The sequence below is a fragment of the Abramis brama genome (genome assembly GCF_963993115.1).
Source record: "Abramis brama genome assembly, chromosome: 21".
Lineage (NCBI taxonomy): Eukaryota > Metazoa > Chordata > Actinopteri > Cypriniformes > Leuciscidae > Abramis > Abramis brama.
This window is the reverse complement of record NC_139983.1, coordinates 7,308,583-7,326,456: the sequence shown is the minus strand read 5'-3', so window position 1 is coordinate 7,326,456 and position 17,874 is coordinate 7,308,583. Positions and strand designations below refer to the sequence as shown.

The window sequence follows — 17,874 nt, the reverse complement described above, 5'->3', positions numbered from 1 at the left end:
GCCACTTTCTATTTTGTGATGCTCAACAATCTTTTGATGCACATCAGAACTATATTCTTTGGTTTTACTCATTGTGATGGATGATTAAGGGAATTTGGCCTTTGTGTTTCCTCATATTTAAACTCCTATGAAACAAGAAGTCATAGCTGGACAATGTCATGTTCCTAGTCACCCTGGTGTGCTAAAAAAGGTAAATATTAATGGCAATGTACTTCAGAGATATTTTACTCATAGCATTTTTTAGGGGTGCCAATAATTGTGGCCAATTGTGCTTTGGAGAAAAACATTTATTTCATAATGTGTCTTCCTCCCCACTTTCAATTCTTTTACTTCAATGAAAGGTTAATTTTTTTTTAATGAAAGATCAAAAGGATAAACAATGCAGATTTGTTTTTTACAGCCATTTTTGATCATATTTACCAGGGGTGCCATTAATTCTGACCAAAACTGTAAATTAAATTAAATCATTACCAAGAAGTTACAAAAAAATATATATTCTAATAAATAAAAATATTTGTAGTGGATGCAATGCTTTTAAACACTTTTCCTGTGGCATGCTGTGTTGTAATGTTTTTACTACAGCAAGAATTGCTTGGTGCATAATAACAGCAGAACTCATTGTCTGAGAAAATATTTACATGCAGATAATGATCAATAATGCACAATAAGGCACAATTTTTTCATTAAAAATATAAAGACATAAAAAATACTATTGAGCCAGTGGAAAAGATAGCGACCGTTCTGGCGTTTTTTAAGTCATTGTATTATTTTTATATATATAAAAATATATATATTTTATTTTTAATCTTTCGATTTGCTTTATGGCTGTGACAGTGGCTATATATATATATATATATATATATATATATATAGATAGATAGATAGATAGATAGATAGATATAGATATTTACATATAATATATATATATATATAATTATTCAAAAAATGGACTGAAAGGAAGAAATATTTTTCGCCTGGAAAAATGTGTCAGACGCGAGTAAAGATTTGGGAAAAGAAACGAGATTCCATGTCCAGTGGAATAACTCATGGAATATTGTTAAATTCATGGAAAATCTGGTCACCAGACCAGAGCATGTGAGCGGAGTGGAGCGGTGAGAATCTCCGCTCATCGCTCGCGGAACTGTTCACCCCTCCGCTCCCCCGCTCAAAGCTACATCAGGCCGCTCCGCTCATTATCGCTCAGCGCTCAACGAGGTTTGCTTCGCGCTCCACTCAAATCGCCCCCCGCTTGCTCCAAAAAAGGAAAAATAAATCTACATGTATATCACTTTTAGCTTAGACCAATGAGTAACAACAACATTTTTCAAATATAAATGTTTTATTTCAAATTACAGGCCTATGTAAGAAGGAATATAGCCAACACAAAAGGTCCTGTAAAATTAAACGAATAAATGGGCCTAATAATATAAATAAAAATTATATAAACAAAAATATACATACATTTTTTAAAAGTAAATTAACTATAAGGCCAGATAAGTGAACTTTTGCGCAACGCGCAAGATTAAAATTTAAATTGGCTTCCATACACACAAACTGCTGTAAAATTAAACGAATAAATGGGCCTAATAATATAAATATTATTACGGACGACACAAATTCGGCTAAATAAAACGAACCATTAGGTCTACTTGAATGAAAAAAACGAATTTGTTTGAATATTACGCTATATTTAATTTACACTTTGTTACAAGTTACCGTATTCAATTTGCTAACCTTTTGTTTTCTTCCCAGCGTGTTCGCGTAGCTCACGTTCATTTTTTCGAGAGATGTGTCTTTTGCGATTCCAAAATGAATCTTTGCTGACTGAAACGATGTCTCCACATTCGTTTTCTTGTACCACATTATCATTGTTAGTTAGTTATATTAATAGTACACCTGACCTGTATGACTTCTCATTTTCCTTTTTGAAGTAGCCTTTTTGAACTCCTTATTGAGCCGAGTTTTGACTGAAAATAGTCTACTGTTGATGACTGTGCAAGACAGATGGATCCTGGTTTAGGTTTGACTGAGCATGCTTCAGACTCGTGGTGTGAGCTGAGCGAAATTGGAGCGGGAAATAAGGCGACGCCTCGTCCTTTTAAAAATGCCGCTCTGCGCTCTGTCCAAGATCCGCCCGATTAGATTGGTCTAATTTGAATCCGAAAAGTAACACTTAGCTCTAATTAACTGCTAGTTGGTCATATTAGTTCTTAATAAACATGGCTATGTTTATGCAGCTTAGCGGCTATGTTTATGCACCTGGCCCCGAATCAAATCAAAACAAAGCTGACAAATGCCTTAAAATAAATGGGCTAATGTACTGTGAACAAAGCTTTGAGCTTCACTCATGTTGTAATATTCTTGCAAAACAGAATTCACATACAAAAAAAATGTGTTTTGGTGTACCACTGCCGGTGGTACTTAAGTGTGAAGTTGACCAGTACAGCCCTACTTTGTATTTATATTTCACATGCACAATTTTTAATTGTTGGCTTTTGTACACCTACTGGTGTAACAATGTAATTGACTGACATAATCATTATTTGAAGAGCCAAGTTACTTTCAAAAGGTGTTTACTGCAATTAAACACTACAATAACTCCTTTTGTCTTCCAGTTCTCTATGTTAGAGCACTTTAATGGACAGCCTCTCAGTGTGCTTTGCTGTCAAAAGAAAGAGGCTTTGCTTTGTGCCAAGACATTGAGCCAAAAAAACGTGGAAAGAATCCGTCATCTACCCTCATTCATGAGGTATACACAAATTTTCACTCCAGTAAATGGCTACCACAACAGTTCTGTAACTACACAACATGTGTTTTTGTAGGTATGTGGAGACTCAAGAGCCCCAGGAGCAGGTGCAGCTCCTTACCAGTGATGAACATGTCAAGGTAACTACTACTAATTATTATTATTCCACAATAATCCATGTAGTTGACTGAATTGTGTCTCCTCTTTATTTCTATTACATGCAGAGTGTAACAAGTTTTGTGTAGTAGTTGTTTTGTGAGTCTGGTTGACAATTTCAGCAGTCTATTAGATGATGCACCACAAACCTAAGAAATACACAATACGTAACTCATGCCTGGTATAATATCAGTGGGCAAATTTATTGCTGCAACTCCCACCGCTTACTGCTGAAGACTTTGACAAATGACCAAAATTATCTCTTTTCTGTTCCCATAAAATTCATAGGATTTGCATTGGTGGGCAGTATACCGGTTTAAAAGAAAAACTTGTGCGCAATGCTTAATTTGTAAATGAATAATTGCGGGATCAAAAATAGCAATTAAAAGGCACTGTGACCGACACTCACCATATTACAACTTCAGTTTTCCTGGAACATACAATAATGACATAGTTGCTTTTATAGTTGTGCTATCACCGTTTAATGAACCATGAATACGGCAACAACTCAACGTCTAGTCCTTTGGGTGAAGGAGGCCAACCATTAGAAATCTGTGTGCGAAGTTTGGTTAGAGCAGAACAACACGCACATGCAGCATTAATGTCAGCCGAGATTTACAGGCAGCCATTTTTAATATTTCTTTAAATATTTGCAGCATTCAGTTTTGGCAAATGGAAGCTCAGGCATGCTTGCTTGACATAGAGTAACCAATGAGGTTCATTCTCGCATGTTACATCAGCACATTTGAGCTTCTGCAAGTAAATAATAATAGATTTTACTCAGATTGGCCCTTACCCAATTTGGGGATGGCATCTCTATCACTTGCTTTAACCACTATAATGTTGGCCAGAGGTGCCAAACTCAGTTTCTGCTTTGGCCACATTAGCTAATGTGTAGCTGATATAACAAAACAAACTAAGCACTCATAACAAAACAACATCATGATTTTTGTAGTCATAGATGCACATGTGCTTTGTATGCATTATCACACAGTATATACAACATTTTATGTTTCATGTTTATCTATTATTTATTGCCATTATGTGGCAATATAGGGATAAAGCCTAATATATTTGGGAAAAGGCCAACTAATAAAATGTGTGCAATTTTGTAAAGATAACGTTAACTAACGCAAATAAGAATAAATGACTTGCTAATCAGAAGTTAGATCATCTGCTGGATCAAGCTGCATTGTGTTGTTCTGAGGTAAGTTCAAGGCTTATTTCTCACAGTAGGGATGTTCATTTAATTTTTATTTTATTTCATTTAACTGACAACCGAAGAATGGATAAGTCTGTGACCCATTAAAATTAACCATTTGTTTTCCAGGGGTTTAGTTTTAAATGCACAAATAGCAGCATAAACAACATGAGGATTCACATATTGTCACATCACGCACCTGCAGCGCTTCTGTGAACGGAGAAAAACAAAATTGTATATATAAAAGGATTAAATACGCGTAAATATTTCACTTAAATAATTTATAGATTAACAAAACGAAAGAAAAAACTGCGACAAGTAGCATATGCAGAGTTCTGGTTTATTTTTGAAGTAAACCAAACATATAAATGACTATTTTAAGTTTTTTTCCCACTGTTATGAGGAATATGAATGTGCCGGCGCGTTTGTCATGATTACGTAATGCCTGTTACCTGTAATGTGTTACCCCAACACTACTTGCCTGAATTGTGAACTTTGTGTCTATGGATTCTTTGGGTCATGCTGTATCCAGCGGTTCTGGTTAGACTAACAAAACGAAAGTAAAAAAAATAAAATAAAAGGGGTATCTTGTTTGTTTTCTTTATTTTGTATATAAGCAATAAACTAATCTTCTTTTGTGATTTATGTCTTTTCAGGATGTATGTCAAAAATTACTGAAAAACCTCCATAAATACCACAAAAATTACTATCCAATTCTTCAATGTCTGCACTCTTTGACATCATTACTGCCTAAGTTTCCTCTCGGAAAGCACGTAAGTAGACCTTTGGCAGCACTTTCTTTTTTAAACATTGTCTTTAGTACACATTACATGTACTTAATATTAATAACAGTAAATTATGCATTAATTACATGCAACTAAACCCTTTAACACTTTATTTTAATGTATCCTTGTTACACATTACTTGTATTTACTATAGTAATAACTATAAATTAGGCATAATTACATGCAACTAACCCTCAACCAAACCTTAATCCTACCCTAACCCTATAGTAAGTACATGTACTGAATTAATACTCACTACTTGAATGTATAATTACACTGTAACAGGAACACGGTTACTCTTTATTTTAATGTCTTTGTCACACTGTAACTATACATTTATGTAATGAGTAATATGTTAATGTACTTACTATAGGGTTAGGATTAGGGTTTGGGTTTGTTTAGTTTGTTTTGTTTGTTTTGTTTGTTTTGTTTGGTTGCATGTAATTATGCATAATTTATAGCTATTACTAAACTAACTAGATGTAACATGTAACAGTGACACTGTAAAATAAAGTGTTATCTGTAACCCAAAACCCAAACTTTATAGTAAGTACATGTTAATTAATATTACTCAGTATTTAAACCAAATTAAGTGATCAAGTAATCATTTACTTCCAAGACAAAATGGTCAAATTATCTTTTCTTTTTCAGAATGTGATGTAGATTGTATAGTATGAATATAATAAAGATGTACTATATTTGTCATGTTGCCGTTGTCATGTGGCCTACCAGTCTCAGTCTGTATTCACAAATTTTTAGCAGAAATTCGGACACTGTTACTGTTAAAGCAACACTATGTAGCTTTTCAACCTTCATAATATATTTCCAAGACCCTTGTGATGGTACATCGACTTACAATAGGTTGAATGACACGTCTGCCATAGCCTGACGGGGTCTGTATCGCTTTTACTGGCACTACGTAACTTCGGGGTTCGGGTAGTAACCAGAGCACAAAAAGAACTACAAAATTCGACTGCTTTACGGCATACGTCACTTCCCCCACCACTTCCTCAAATTTGGACGTGAGAGGCCAACCAGCATTTGTTTTCCGGCTTTCGTGCGTATGTTTTTGTCATGGCCAAAGCAGCAACGGACAAAAAAAAGTCAGAAGTAAGCCTATGTCTAAACGGCGTGTACAAGTTTGGTAGGAGCTACATTCTTGCAAGTAAATAATAGATGATTAGACGGACAAAATTATCTTTTAGGCTAGCCTAATGACTGCAGGCTGATAGTCATGTTTGTTTATTTATTTTTCTGGTGAAAGTGTCTTGCCTCAGGCTATAATGCAAATCGATTTTTCAACTTTGCAGATTCATCTATGGTAGCTTGATATTATAATATTGATGATATATGGCTATTACCTACCACACAAACATTGAATTGAATTAGCATATCCATTCTGTAAAACAGTAGCCAATAGGCTACTATAATGACGCTGGCTTGTAAACGTGAGCTACACGATCTTTTGGCGTTTGAAAAAAATAAAACCCATGAAATTATATTCATATGACATGCTGAAATATATGCCACTGTACCTGGGATGAAGACATTTCACACGCAACGCAGGCAGTCTGCCCAAGACATGAGAACTCCTTCTGCAACAAATGCACGTGTATCCCCTGGGCCCGGTTTTTCAAAAGTAATCCACTAGGATTTTGGATAACGGATTGGATCAAATCTTGAAAATGGGTTTTTCAAAAGAAAAAACGTATTACATAATCGGATTAGATCACGTAATCCAATCTTGGTTTTGATCCGGATCAAACCTTTAGTTTGGGTTTTTCAGAACTTTTTTGTAGGATTTGGATCACTTTGATCCAAAAAATCTGGATTAAACAGATCCCATCAGAAGGGTGGATTCAGCGTGGATTTCATGCCCAAAATGTAATGAAAACTTTAAAAATGTATCAAATAATACTATATTTGGATCATGCAGTATCTTACAAGATATCCTATTTATTCATAAGGTTTTAATTTTATTTGTTCATCCGTCAGGCTACAGTGATTAGGTAGGCTTTAACGTATTCAGCCTTTCAGTATAGGCCTACAACAAAGTAGAAAGAGTTTGGCCTCATAAAATAATCCCCCAAACAGCTGTCAAAATTGACCAAAAACAATAAATTTTATTCTGTCACTAATTGATATATATATTCATCACAATAGAAAATATTTTTGTTTTTAGAATATTTATTAGTGATGCATGCAATGATTACAGAATAACCAAAAAAATGCAAAGAATGGCAATCACTGATTTTTGAAATCCAAAACAAATCCAAATCAGAAATAGTGTCTAACTATTGCGTCCCTTGTTGCACGTCCTGTTTGCTCGTTCTGGCAGAATGCAGGAGGTTGGTTAGGGTCTCCAAGGGGTCCTCAATGTACAGTGTTTGTGTTGTAGGTCTCAGATGAGCGGACTGCTGGAAGAGGATGGGGTGGGGTTTTTCTTGTTTTTAGTTTTTTTTAAATGTGTGTGTTTTCATTTCAAATAAAAATAAACTTATATTGACCCCACACTGGCTATTCTACTTGTTGCTCTTTACATATCTATAGTTCTACATTGTGATTTCCTATCCTGTTTGAGCACTGGTTATCCAGATTTGGTGATCCTGAAAAGTTCCTATCCGGATCAGATTGATCCAATCCGATGTTGCTTTGAAAAACTGGCTCAAAAGTAAGATGGATTACGTGATCACGGATCGCAAAAAAAAGGATTACTAAATCCGGATCAATTTTATCCGGATAAAACCTTTTGAAAAACCGGGCCCTGGTGTTACCATGACAGATTTTACGACCGCAGTAGAAGACAATACTGTTTCCCAACTGTAGGGGGACCCCGAGAGCAAAAGCTACTTGGTGTTGCTTTAAATTTATATTGTAAAACCTGTCTTAACAAGTTATGGTTTGTTGGACAGTCCATATAAATCCATAAAATATGGATTTATTGGCTATCATGCAGTGAATCTAAAAAAGCATAGAAACAGGACACTGGTGTCCCATTAAACATTGATAGGTACATTTTGCTAGAAAAAAGTTTATATATAAAATATATATATATATATATATCCATCCATCCATCTTTCCATCCATCCTTCCCCGGGGTCTCCTCCCGGTGGGACATGCCCGGAACACCTTCCCGGGAAGGCGTCCAGGAGGCATCCGGAAAAGATGCCCGAGCCACCTCAACTGACCCCTCTCGATGTGGAGGAGCAGCGGCTCTACTCTGAGCTCCTCCCGAGTGACCGAGCTTCTCACCCTATCTCTAAGGGATCGCCCAGCCACCCTGCGGAGAAAGCTCATTTCGGCCGCTTGTATCCGGGATCTTGTCCTTTCGGTCATGACCCACAGCTCATGACCATAGGTGAGAGTAGGAACGTAGATTGACTGGTAAATCGAGATCTTCGCATTGCGGCTCAGCTCCTTCTTCACCACGACAGACCGGTACAGGGACCGCATTACTGCAGAAGCTGCACCGATCTGCCTGTCAATCTCCCGTTCCATCCTTCCCTCACTCGTGAACAAGACCCCAAGATACTTGAACTCCTCCACTTGAGGTAGGAGCTCTCCACCAACCTGAAGCGGGCAAACCACCCTTTTCCGACTGAGAACCATGGCCTCGGATTTGGAGGTGCTGATTTTCATCCCAGCCGCTTCACACTCGGCTGCAAACCGTCCCAGTGCATGCTGGAGGTCCTGGTTTGATGAGGCCAACACGACAACATCATCCGCAAAGAGCAGAGATGAAATCGTGTGGTCCCCAAACCTGACCCCCTCCGGCCCCTGGCTGCGCCTAGAAATTCTGTCCATAAAAATTATGAACAGAACCGGCGACAAAGGGCAGCCCTGCCGGAGTCCAACACGCACCGGGAACAAGTCTGACTTACTGCTGGCAATACGAACCAAGCTCCTGCTCCGGTCGTACAGGGACCGGATAGCCCTTAGCAAAGGGCCCCGGACCCCATACTCCCGGAGCACCCTCCACAGGCCGCCGCGAGGGACACAGTCGAATGCCTTCTCCAAATCCACAAAGCACATGTGGATTGGTTGGGCAAACTCCCATGAGCCCTCCAGCACCCTGTAGAGGGTATAGAGCTGGTCCAGTGTTCCACGACTGGGACGAAAACCACACTGTTCCTCCTGAATCCGAGGTTCTACTATCGGCCGGATTCTCCTCTCCAGTACCCTGGCATAGACTTTCCCAGGGAGGCTGAGAAGTGTGATCCCCCTATAGTTGGAGCACACCCTCCGATCCCCCTTCTTGAAAAGAGGGACCACCACCCCGGTCTGCCAGTCCAAAGGTACTGTCCCCGACCGCCACGCGATGTTGCAGAGGCGTGTCAGCCAAGACAGCCCCACAACATCCAGAGACTTGAGGTACTCAGGGCGGATCTCATCCACCCCCGGTGCCTTGCCACCGAGGAGTTTCTTGACTACCTCGGTGACTTCAGCTTGGGTGATGGACGAGTCCGCCTCCGAGCCCTCAGCCTCTGCTTCCTCAATGGAAGACGTGACGGCGGGATTGAGGAGATCCTCGAAGTATTCCTTCCACCGTCCGGTGATATCCCCAGTCGAGGTCAACAGCTGCCCACCTCCACTGTAAACAGCGTTGGTAGGGCACTGCTTCCCCCTCCTGAGGCGCCGGACGGTTTGCCAGAATCTCTTCGAGGCCGACCGATAGTCCTTCTCCATGGCCTCACCGAACTCCTCCCAGGCCTGAGTTTTTGCCTCCACAACCACCCGGGCTGCAGTCCGCTTGGCCCGTCGGTACCCATCAGCTGCCTCAGGAGTCCCACAAGCCAGCCAGGCCCGATAGGACTCCTTCTTCAGCTTGACGGCATCCCTTACTTCCGGTGTCCACCACCGGGTTCGGGGATTGCCGCCTCGACAGGCACCGGAGACCTTACGGCCACAGCTCCGAGTGGCCGCGTTGACAATGGAGGTGGAGAACATGGTCCACTCGGACTCAATATCTCCAGACTCCCTCGGGATCTGGTCGAACCTCTGCCGGAGGTGGGAGTTGAAGATCTCTCTGACAGGAGATTCGGCCAAACGTTCCCAACAGACCCTCACAGTACGTTTGGGTCTGCCGAGTCTGTCCAGCTTCCTCCCCCGCCATCGGATCCAACTCACCACCAGGTGGTGATCAGTTGACAGCTCCGCCCCTCTCTTCACCCGAGTGTCCAAGACATACGGCCGGAGGTCGGATGAAACGACCACAAAGTCGATCATCGACCTCCGGCCTAGGGTGTCCTGGTGCCATGTGCACTGATGGACACCCTTATGCTTGAACATGGTGTTCGTTATGGACAAGCTGTAACTAGCACAGAAGTCCAATAATAGAACACCACTCGGGTTCAGATCAGGGCGGCCGTTCCTCCCAATCACGCCCCTCCAGGTGTCACTGTCGCTGCCCACGTGGGCGTTGGAGTCCCCAGTCGGAGCACTTTCCAGCACCCCTCCCAGAGACTCCAAGAAGGCCGGGTACTCTGCACTGCCGTTCGGCCCGTAAGCACAAACGACAGTGAGAGACCTATCCCCGACCCGAAGGCGTAGGGAAGCGACCCTCTCGTTCACCGGGGTGAACTCCAACACATGGCGGCTGAGGTGGGGGGCTATAAGCAAACCCACACCAGCCCGCCGCCTCTCACCATGGGCAACTCCAGAGTGGTGAAGAGTCCATCCTCTCTCGAGGAGTGTGGTTCCAGAGCCCAAGCCGTGCGTAGAGGTGATCCCAACTATCTCTAGTCGGAATCTCTGAACCTCACGCACAACCTCAGGCTCCTTCCCCGCCAGAGAGGTGACATTCCATGTCCCTAGAGCTAGATTCCGCGTCCAGGGATCGGGTTGTCTAGGCCCCCGCCTTCGACTGCCGCCCGATCCACTTAGCACCGGCCCCTTACGGTCCCTCCTGCAGGTGGTGGGTCCACGGGAGGGTGGCCCCATGTCGCTCCTTCGGGCTGAGCCCGGCCGGACCCCATGGGGGGAGGCCCGACCACCAGGCGCTCGCATACGAGCCCCAACCCCGGGCCTGGCTCCAGGGTGGGGCCCCGGCTGCGCCATACCGGGCGACGTCACGGTCCTCGTTTTTTTGGCATCATAAGGGTTTTTGAACCGCTCTTAGTCTGACCCGTCGGCTAGGACCTGTTTGCCTTGGGAGACCCTACCAGGGGCATATAGCCCCAGACAACATAGCTCCTAGGTTCATTCGGGTACTCAAACCCCTCCACCACGGTAAGGTGGCAGTTCAAGGAGGGGAAATATATATATACTTTTTCAGCTGAATTAAGAACTAAAGACAATGGCTAGTGTTTAATGTTCATCACATGTAACTGTTACTGTGCTTAGATACGAGAACTCCATGTATCCTGCATTGAGAAGAATCTGTGGGAGACAGAGGAATATGACTCAGCCATGCAGCTTCTGAGGTAACCCAGTCTACTAATCTGTCAGAAATGACCTTTTGTCTTTTTAGTTAAATAATTTTTTTATTTTGGATGGAATTATAGTCTGAATCTAAAAAAGAGTCTGAGTGTTGTTGTTTTTTACCATGTGATCGCGGTTGGTGACCACCTGAGTTGACGTCAAGCATGCTTGCTTAACACGCAGGAACCAATGAGGTTCATTCTCGCATGTTACACCAGCACGTTTGAGCTTCTGCTAGAACCAATGAAACTTGTCTTTGCGCGAGTAAGGTTGAGCGCTACCATTGCTTTTTCAATGATGTATTGACTTTTGCATGTATCCTATTTATATCAGATTTATTTCCACATATGAATGAGGCCTGAAACTGATCTGAGAATATCGGAATCCATGTGCTTTTTTCCTGCTTACACAGTTGTGGATCGTTTCCCATCTGTGCCACATGGGAGGCAAAAAACGGAATAAGGTCACTCCTAAATCACTAAGACAATATCACAAATAATCCCAAAATGGCTACTGCTGGCAATCCTCCTCAGCAATTCGCTCAAAGACACTGTACACCATTGAGACAATAGTGATAGAGCCTTGGGTGCTGAGCCTTTTCTTCGTAAATGCAATAAATATTTTGATTTATAGATTTGCGATGACATAACATAAAGGTTCATTTATGTACAGACAAAATGCATTGAATGATGGAGAATAAAACTTTGCGGTCAAGTTAAAAAATAAAGTCCTACATTTTTAAATCTTTATTTGAGTATGACAACATTTTTATTTTTAAATCTTTGTTTGAATATGGCAACATGATCCCTCATTCTACACTATTTCTATGGTTAAAAACAGAGACTCCTCCCCTATTAGCTAATCAATGTGGCCATAGTTAGTAAGCGTGTTGACATCATCCATAGCAACGAGGTCAACCCCGCCCTTTCTCTTAGCTTAAAGGGATGGTTTGGAGTAAAATCAACCTAGGGTCCTTTGCACCATGACCTCAAGCCAAACACCCCCCCCCAGAAGCCTTTTTTCCCTTGGTTGAACATTATTAAAGTTAGAGCTTATTTAGAGAAATCAGCCGGATGACTTAGTGAAGGCGCTAATGGATCCAATGATGTATCTCGTAAAGTACCCCACTAATAATGCCCTGAATGATACCAAACTTATACAGTAGTACAAATAGGTTCTGTACTCATAAAACGAGGCATTGGAAAGTTTGTAAGTACATCAGGAATTTATTTAAATAACACTTGCCTGATGGCTCATGCTACTGCTAACCCGGACGTCTAGGTCACTTCCGTGATTTGGGAAAAGCACGTAAAAGTCCTGGCAGAAAGCGATGCATAAGAATGTAGCACTGTTGCCGCTCTCTCTTATTGTGGTCTTTCATTTTTAAATTAGCTGATGATCAATAAAATGCAGCTAATATCTTTTGCTTTCGGTGACGTGCACTCCATTAAATCTGCATATAGCGCGGGAATTGAAGATCGGGTTTATATCCGTTTTTCAAAAACACATTTATGTGACCCGGTGTAAATGGAATTGTTTTGAAAAATCTGATAGCTGTCTGATCTGAGAAAACGCATGAAGTGGCCAGGTGTAAACAGCCCCTCACTGAGAAGATTTTTGTTGTGGTGGACCACCACGACAGAATGAATGTAGCGGAAAAACTGGGGCAGATTTGACAAGCTATAATAAATGATCTGGGGGGTATTTTGAGCTGAAATTTCACAGGCACATTCTGGGGACACCATAGATTTATATTACATCTTGTGAAAAGGGGCATAATATGTCACCTTTAAAAGATTGCGATCTGGATTCAAACACCCACGTGATCTTACAGATCAAGACTTGATTTGGGTGTGCCTGATGAGGGAGACATAGAAAATGTGCAGTGGGGGGGACATGTTTGAGAAGCACTGCTCTAAGACTCGAGAGTACAGATCTGTTAACTCAAGCAATCACAGGAGTTAGAACAACACAATAGGGCAAGTGTAAACACGTGTGAGCAATCATGGATCAGACACATGGATGGAGCAACTTTGGGTGCTTTCACACTGGCAGTTTAATTCGAAAAGGGGCACGGTTCGCATGAAATATTGGTAATATGAAAGGAGACTGTTGGAAGTGTTGTGAATTCATTTGCACTGAAACTGTGGCACGATTTGCGTGATTGTGAAAGCCACTCTTACTCGGGTGCGCAATTGATCAGGAAGTAAAGTAACCTGTGCGTGCATTTTATCCGATGTCATTCAACAAAATGCATGTAAGAGATGACAGTGGTGATGATTTACCTTGGATAAGAGTGAGAGTGATCGATCATGCAGTGTATTCGCGCATAGTGAGTGCAATCTGAGCGGCAAATGAAGGGCTCTCAATCCGCTGTCTCCTCAAAAGAGTCTGTTTGTAAGCAGCAGAAAGCCGCCTTCATGCAACACACATACAGTAAACCCAAATGTCATTTACTCTGCTGCGCATAATAGCACCAAATGAATAAAAAAGACAATGTATTTGACCTGCTTCCTGTTTTCTATCATTCGCCGTGCACGTTTGTAATGACGTAAGATGAATGCTCCAAGGTTCGAAAGAATCAAATGAGTGTGACCAGCTAGTCCAACACTGCGGGTCTGGGAAAGATCATGCTCATACTCGGAGTGTATCAAACGTGCCCAGCGTGAAAACCCCCTTAAAACACAGACACTAAGGGCCCATTCACACAGAACCTGTTTTTACATTCTACTGCACTGATTTTCCATTGTTGTTCTATGTAAACATGCACTAGATGGACGTGTTGGACCGTTGCACTTGTCTTTGCAGTCTCTAACACATAAAATGGTGTTCTAATAAATGCGGCATTCAAGTTAAAAGAAGTTCAACTTTTGTAAACTGCATCTATAGACCTTGCGTTTTTTTCCGTTCCACTGACCTAAATGGTAACAGCAAAAAAAACAGTTTCAATGGCCTCTTTTACGTATTTTCCAGAATATAAAATTCATGTTTGCATGCAAACACATTCACATCCAAGCCTATTTATGATCAAACTAAAATGCAGTCAACCAAAGTTCACGTCTCAAAATAAATTGTCTGTTGTACCGAATAGCTGTTCCGGTCAGCGTGACAACCACTCCATTGTGGTGGTACACCTAACAATGTGTTTTTATGTGGTTATTGGGACATAAGAGAATTACAAAGCATTGTTTACATAATAAATAATACTTTAGCAACCGATTGTTACATTGCGAATATATAAAAGTTTGGTTTTGTGCCGAGTGAAAGGGATGTGTGCCTATAAATTCGGATTAAGCTTTGTCTGCTTTGTGAGCACTTGATTTTCCACGATTTTAACAATATTCCATGAGTTATAACACTGGACTACACATGGAATTTCTTGTTTCTTTTCCCAAATCCTCACTCACTTCTCTCAAGTGAGGTTTTTTTTATTTTTTTTTATTTATTTTTTTTTAGTAAAAGGGTAATATTAATCTTTTAAATTGAGTTAAAAAAACGACTGAATCTTAAACATCTTTATTTTTATTTTTGAATAACCAAACCTGGCTCTTGCCATGAACATAATCATAGAAGCTGGAATGTAAACACCTGATGTGTGTGTGTGTGTGTATGTATGTATGTTGTTGTTGTTTTATTTAGTTTTATGATTCAGTGGTTACTGTATTTATTGGAGGGATTGCTCCAGTTTCAGTGTCACTCTTGATTATTTCTCCCCAGGATTCTTGCAAAAGATGAGCTTGTTGCAGCTTTAGAGAAGTGTGCTGAAATTCTTAAATCTGCCAAAACCAAAAGAATGCAGAATGTTCTGCAACAAGTGGAAGATTTTATTGGCAGATTAGAAGCACTGGAGGGTAAGTCAGTATGTGTTGTTTCCATTCAAGTTTCAAATGTATTTTATAGAAATAATCAGAATATCACAAACTATTTGCTTTTCCATTCAGTGGGTTCAAGAGAACAAACTAGTCACTTCTGGAGAAATTGGATAAGGATATGAAATGCCTTATTTTTGGGAACAAAACTGTGTCAGTAAATGTGATTCATTTTATTAATCATTTTAATGCCAATTTTCTTCAGATCAACATTTGGAATGCTATGCAAAAATATTGCTCTGCTGATATTTTCTTCTGAGTTTACAAGTCAACATGACTTGAAGTCACATCACATCAAGCAATTTATTCTGTAAACATGTTTCCACGGTAGTTCGTGCGCATTTTCTTATCTAATAAAACATGTATCCACCTCAAGTGAGCGTCCTCAAGTCCCATGGATGTTCACTGTGTTAGCTGTGTATTCTTAACTCTAGTATACATGTGGCATCATCAATAGACAATTTTATCCACACATTTTTCTGAATCTCTTAGATGGCTTAGGGAAAGCTCAATTTGTATTCACATGAAGTTTCAGAACTCTGCTTTCTGCAAAAACTCACAATAGAAGGAGAATTAAGGCCCATTCACACCAAGGACAACTGCTATAATGATAATGTTTTAATAATCGTTCTAATGAGAATAGAGAAGCCCACACCATAACAATAATGACACTGACAAATTATATCATTAGAATAACTTTTCATTTTTTTTCCAGCTGATAAAAATGATAAAAATGTTGAAAGTCAATCAGAATCCAACTGGCTTTAAAACAGCAGACAACATAACTGCAGTTCATGCTCATCATAAACAGAATGTTAATGTCCGTTGGTTTGGGCTGATGATTGAGTAGATGTAAATATTTCCAAAAATTATAGTGTTACAATAAATCCTTTTTGTCAGCATGTTACTAGTCAATTTTCTTTTCTTTTTTTTCTTCTCATTTACAAGGTTGGTGGGCATGGTCAGGTCTCTCACCGGTGGAGTGTTGACATCGATTTATAGGGATAGTTGACCCAAAAATTTAAATTTAGTCTTTAAAAACTAGTCCGACCAACTAGCAGATTGCCAAAGAGTAATCAAAGAGTAGTCTTATTTTTATGATTCAGATAGACCAATGTACTGTTTTATGTAACTGACTTTTATGTAACTAAACTTTTAAAGTCTTGAAGCAAAAAATTCGACGAATAACTTGTAAGACTAGACAAGGGGTCGGAACCTTTTTTTTGTGGGTTGTTTTCACTGCAATAACGGCATGCAAATAATGCACTTTTATTTCCTTGTCGAGCTCTCTAAGATATATAAAAAAAAATTAAATGAGTTCTTCTGTTATGCTGTATTTGGTTATTTAGAGTTTGCGTGGCAATAAGCCAGCCTGAGTTGCTTATAATTTGCAATCATTTGCAAAGAATTGAGTGTATTAAAAATTGTATCACTAGATGTACAGTAAAACCCTTAGTAACACATTGCTTTGCCTGTCAGGTGTCACTTCAGAAGATTCCACTGGGGATGGTGTCATCTTGGAGAAGAACAGAAGAACAGATCTCTTTCAGCTTCAAAAGGTAAAGTATTTGTTGTCTTATTTAGCTAAACCGGAATTAGTTTTTTCTAGCACGTGTTACATGGATGTAATGTGTACATTTAAAAATGGACATAATGTTGTACACAAATTGCACTTCCAAAAAGTCATATGCCTTTCTGTACAAAGGTGATGGTTTATTCATTCTCAGGTACTGTGATAAGACACCTGTTTTTTTAACAGGAGGCATTACAGTTTTTCTCGATTGTTTACACACATTTTCTGAAAGCATGCCTCATATTCACAGAACTCTACACACAAATCAAAAAACACACACACAATGGGCAAAACCCCTCAATTCTCCTGCAAAATGAAACTTTACATTCAAAACAATGTTATTTCTTCTCAAAATGGTATTTTGTTTTTAAATGACACACACAAACCAGCATATGAATAGACATTTATAAGAACCAGTTGAACACTGATGTGCTCAATGTAAAACACTATGATGAATGCAAAACACTTCTTCTCCATTCATCATAATGACTTAGGCCTTTTTTTGTTCAGTGTTACACTTTCTACAGACAGTACATACATAAGTGTGTTGTAAAATATTTGAGAATATTGTTTTTATACTCAGAACACACAAATACACGGTAACAAATATATTTTATTTTTCCCACAAAAACAATATACACAGTGTACATCCCAACCAACACAGAGTTGTTCATACAGTGGTCTACATACAAAACAACAGAAGAATTGACTGTATACAGTTACAGTAAAAAAAAAAAAAATCCAATGTTGGCATCCATTGCTCCATTGAAGAGCTCACCTGTTGCCCTTTTATGCTAAAGCTCTGATTGTAAAACTGTGTGACGGGTGTTTGCCCATGTGATGAGTCAGTGTGCATATTTGAATGGCAGTGTGTTCCTTGTGAAAACAAGAGATTTTCTGCATGAAAATTGTGCCAAAAGCAGAGAATTGTGTGTAGTGTTTTGAAAAAGGTGTGTTTTAGAACTGCAATTTGAGTGTAAAGCAGGAATTGTGCTTGTAGTTTAGCAGAATTGGTTCAGGGGGTTTGTGAATGAGTTACATGTTGTGGTCATTGTGTCTCAAGTACCTGTATTTGTGTGTAAACAATTGAGAAAAACTGTAATACAGCATGATCTTGCTTTGGT

At 40.0% G+C, this 17,874-nt stretch overlaps 1 protein-coding gene across 1 annotated transcript in view; it reads left to right on the top strand.

Annotated features, from left to right (window-relative positions):
• The window catches only part of orc3 (origin recognition complex, subunit 3), a 28,645-nt gene that overhangs the window by 6,271 nt on the left and 4,500 nt on the right, over nucleotides 1-17,874 (top strand). Inside the window, exons 10-15 of the mRNA XM_084096254.1 lie at nucleotides 2,616-2,749; nucleotides 2,823-2,886; nucleotides 4,760-4,876; nucleotides 11,231-11,310; nucleotides 15,026-15,159; nucleotides 16,657-16,736. Coding sequence (XP_083952380.1) covers nucleotides 2,616-2,749; nucleotides 2,823-2,886; nucleotides 4,760-4,876; nucleotides 11,231-11,310; nucleotides 15,026-15,159; nucleotides 16,657-16,736 — 609 coding nt within the window. The remainder of the gene's footprint in view (nucleotides 1-2,615; nucleotides 2,750-2,822; nucleotides 2,887-4,759; nucleotides 4,877-11,230; nucleotides 11,311-15,025; nucleotides 15,160-16,656; nucleotides 16,737-17,874) is intronic.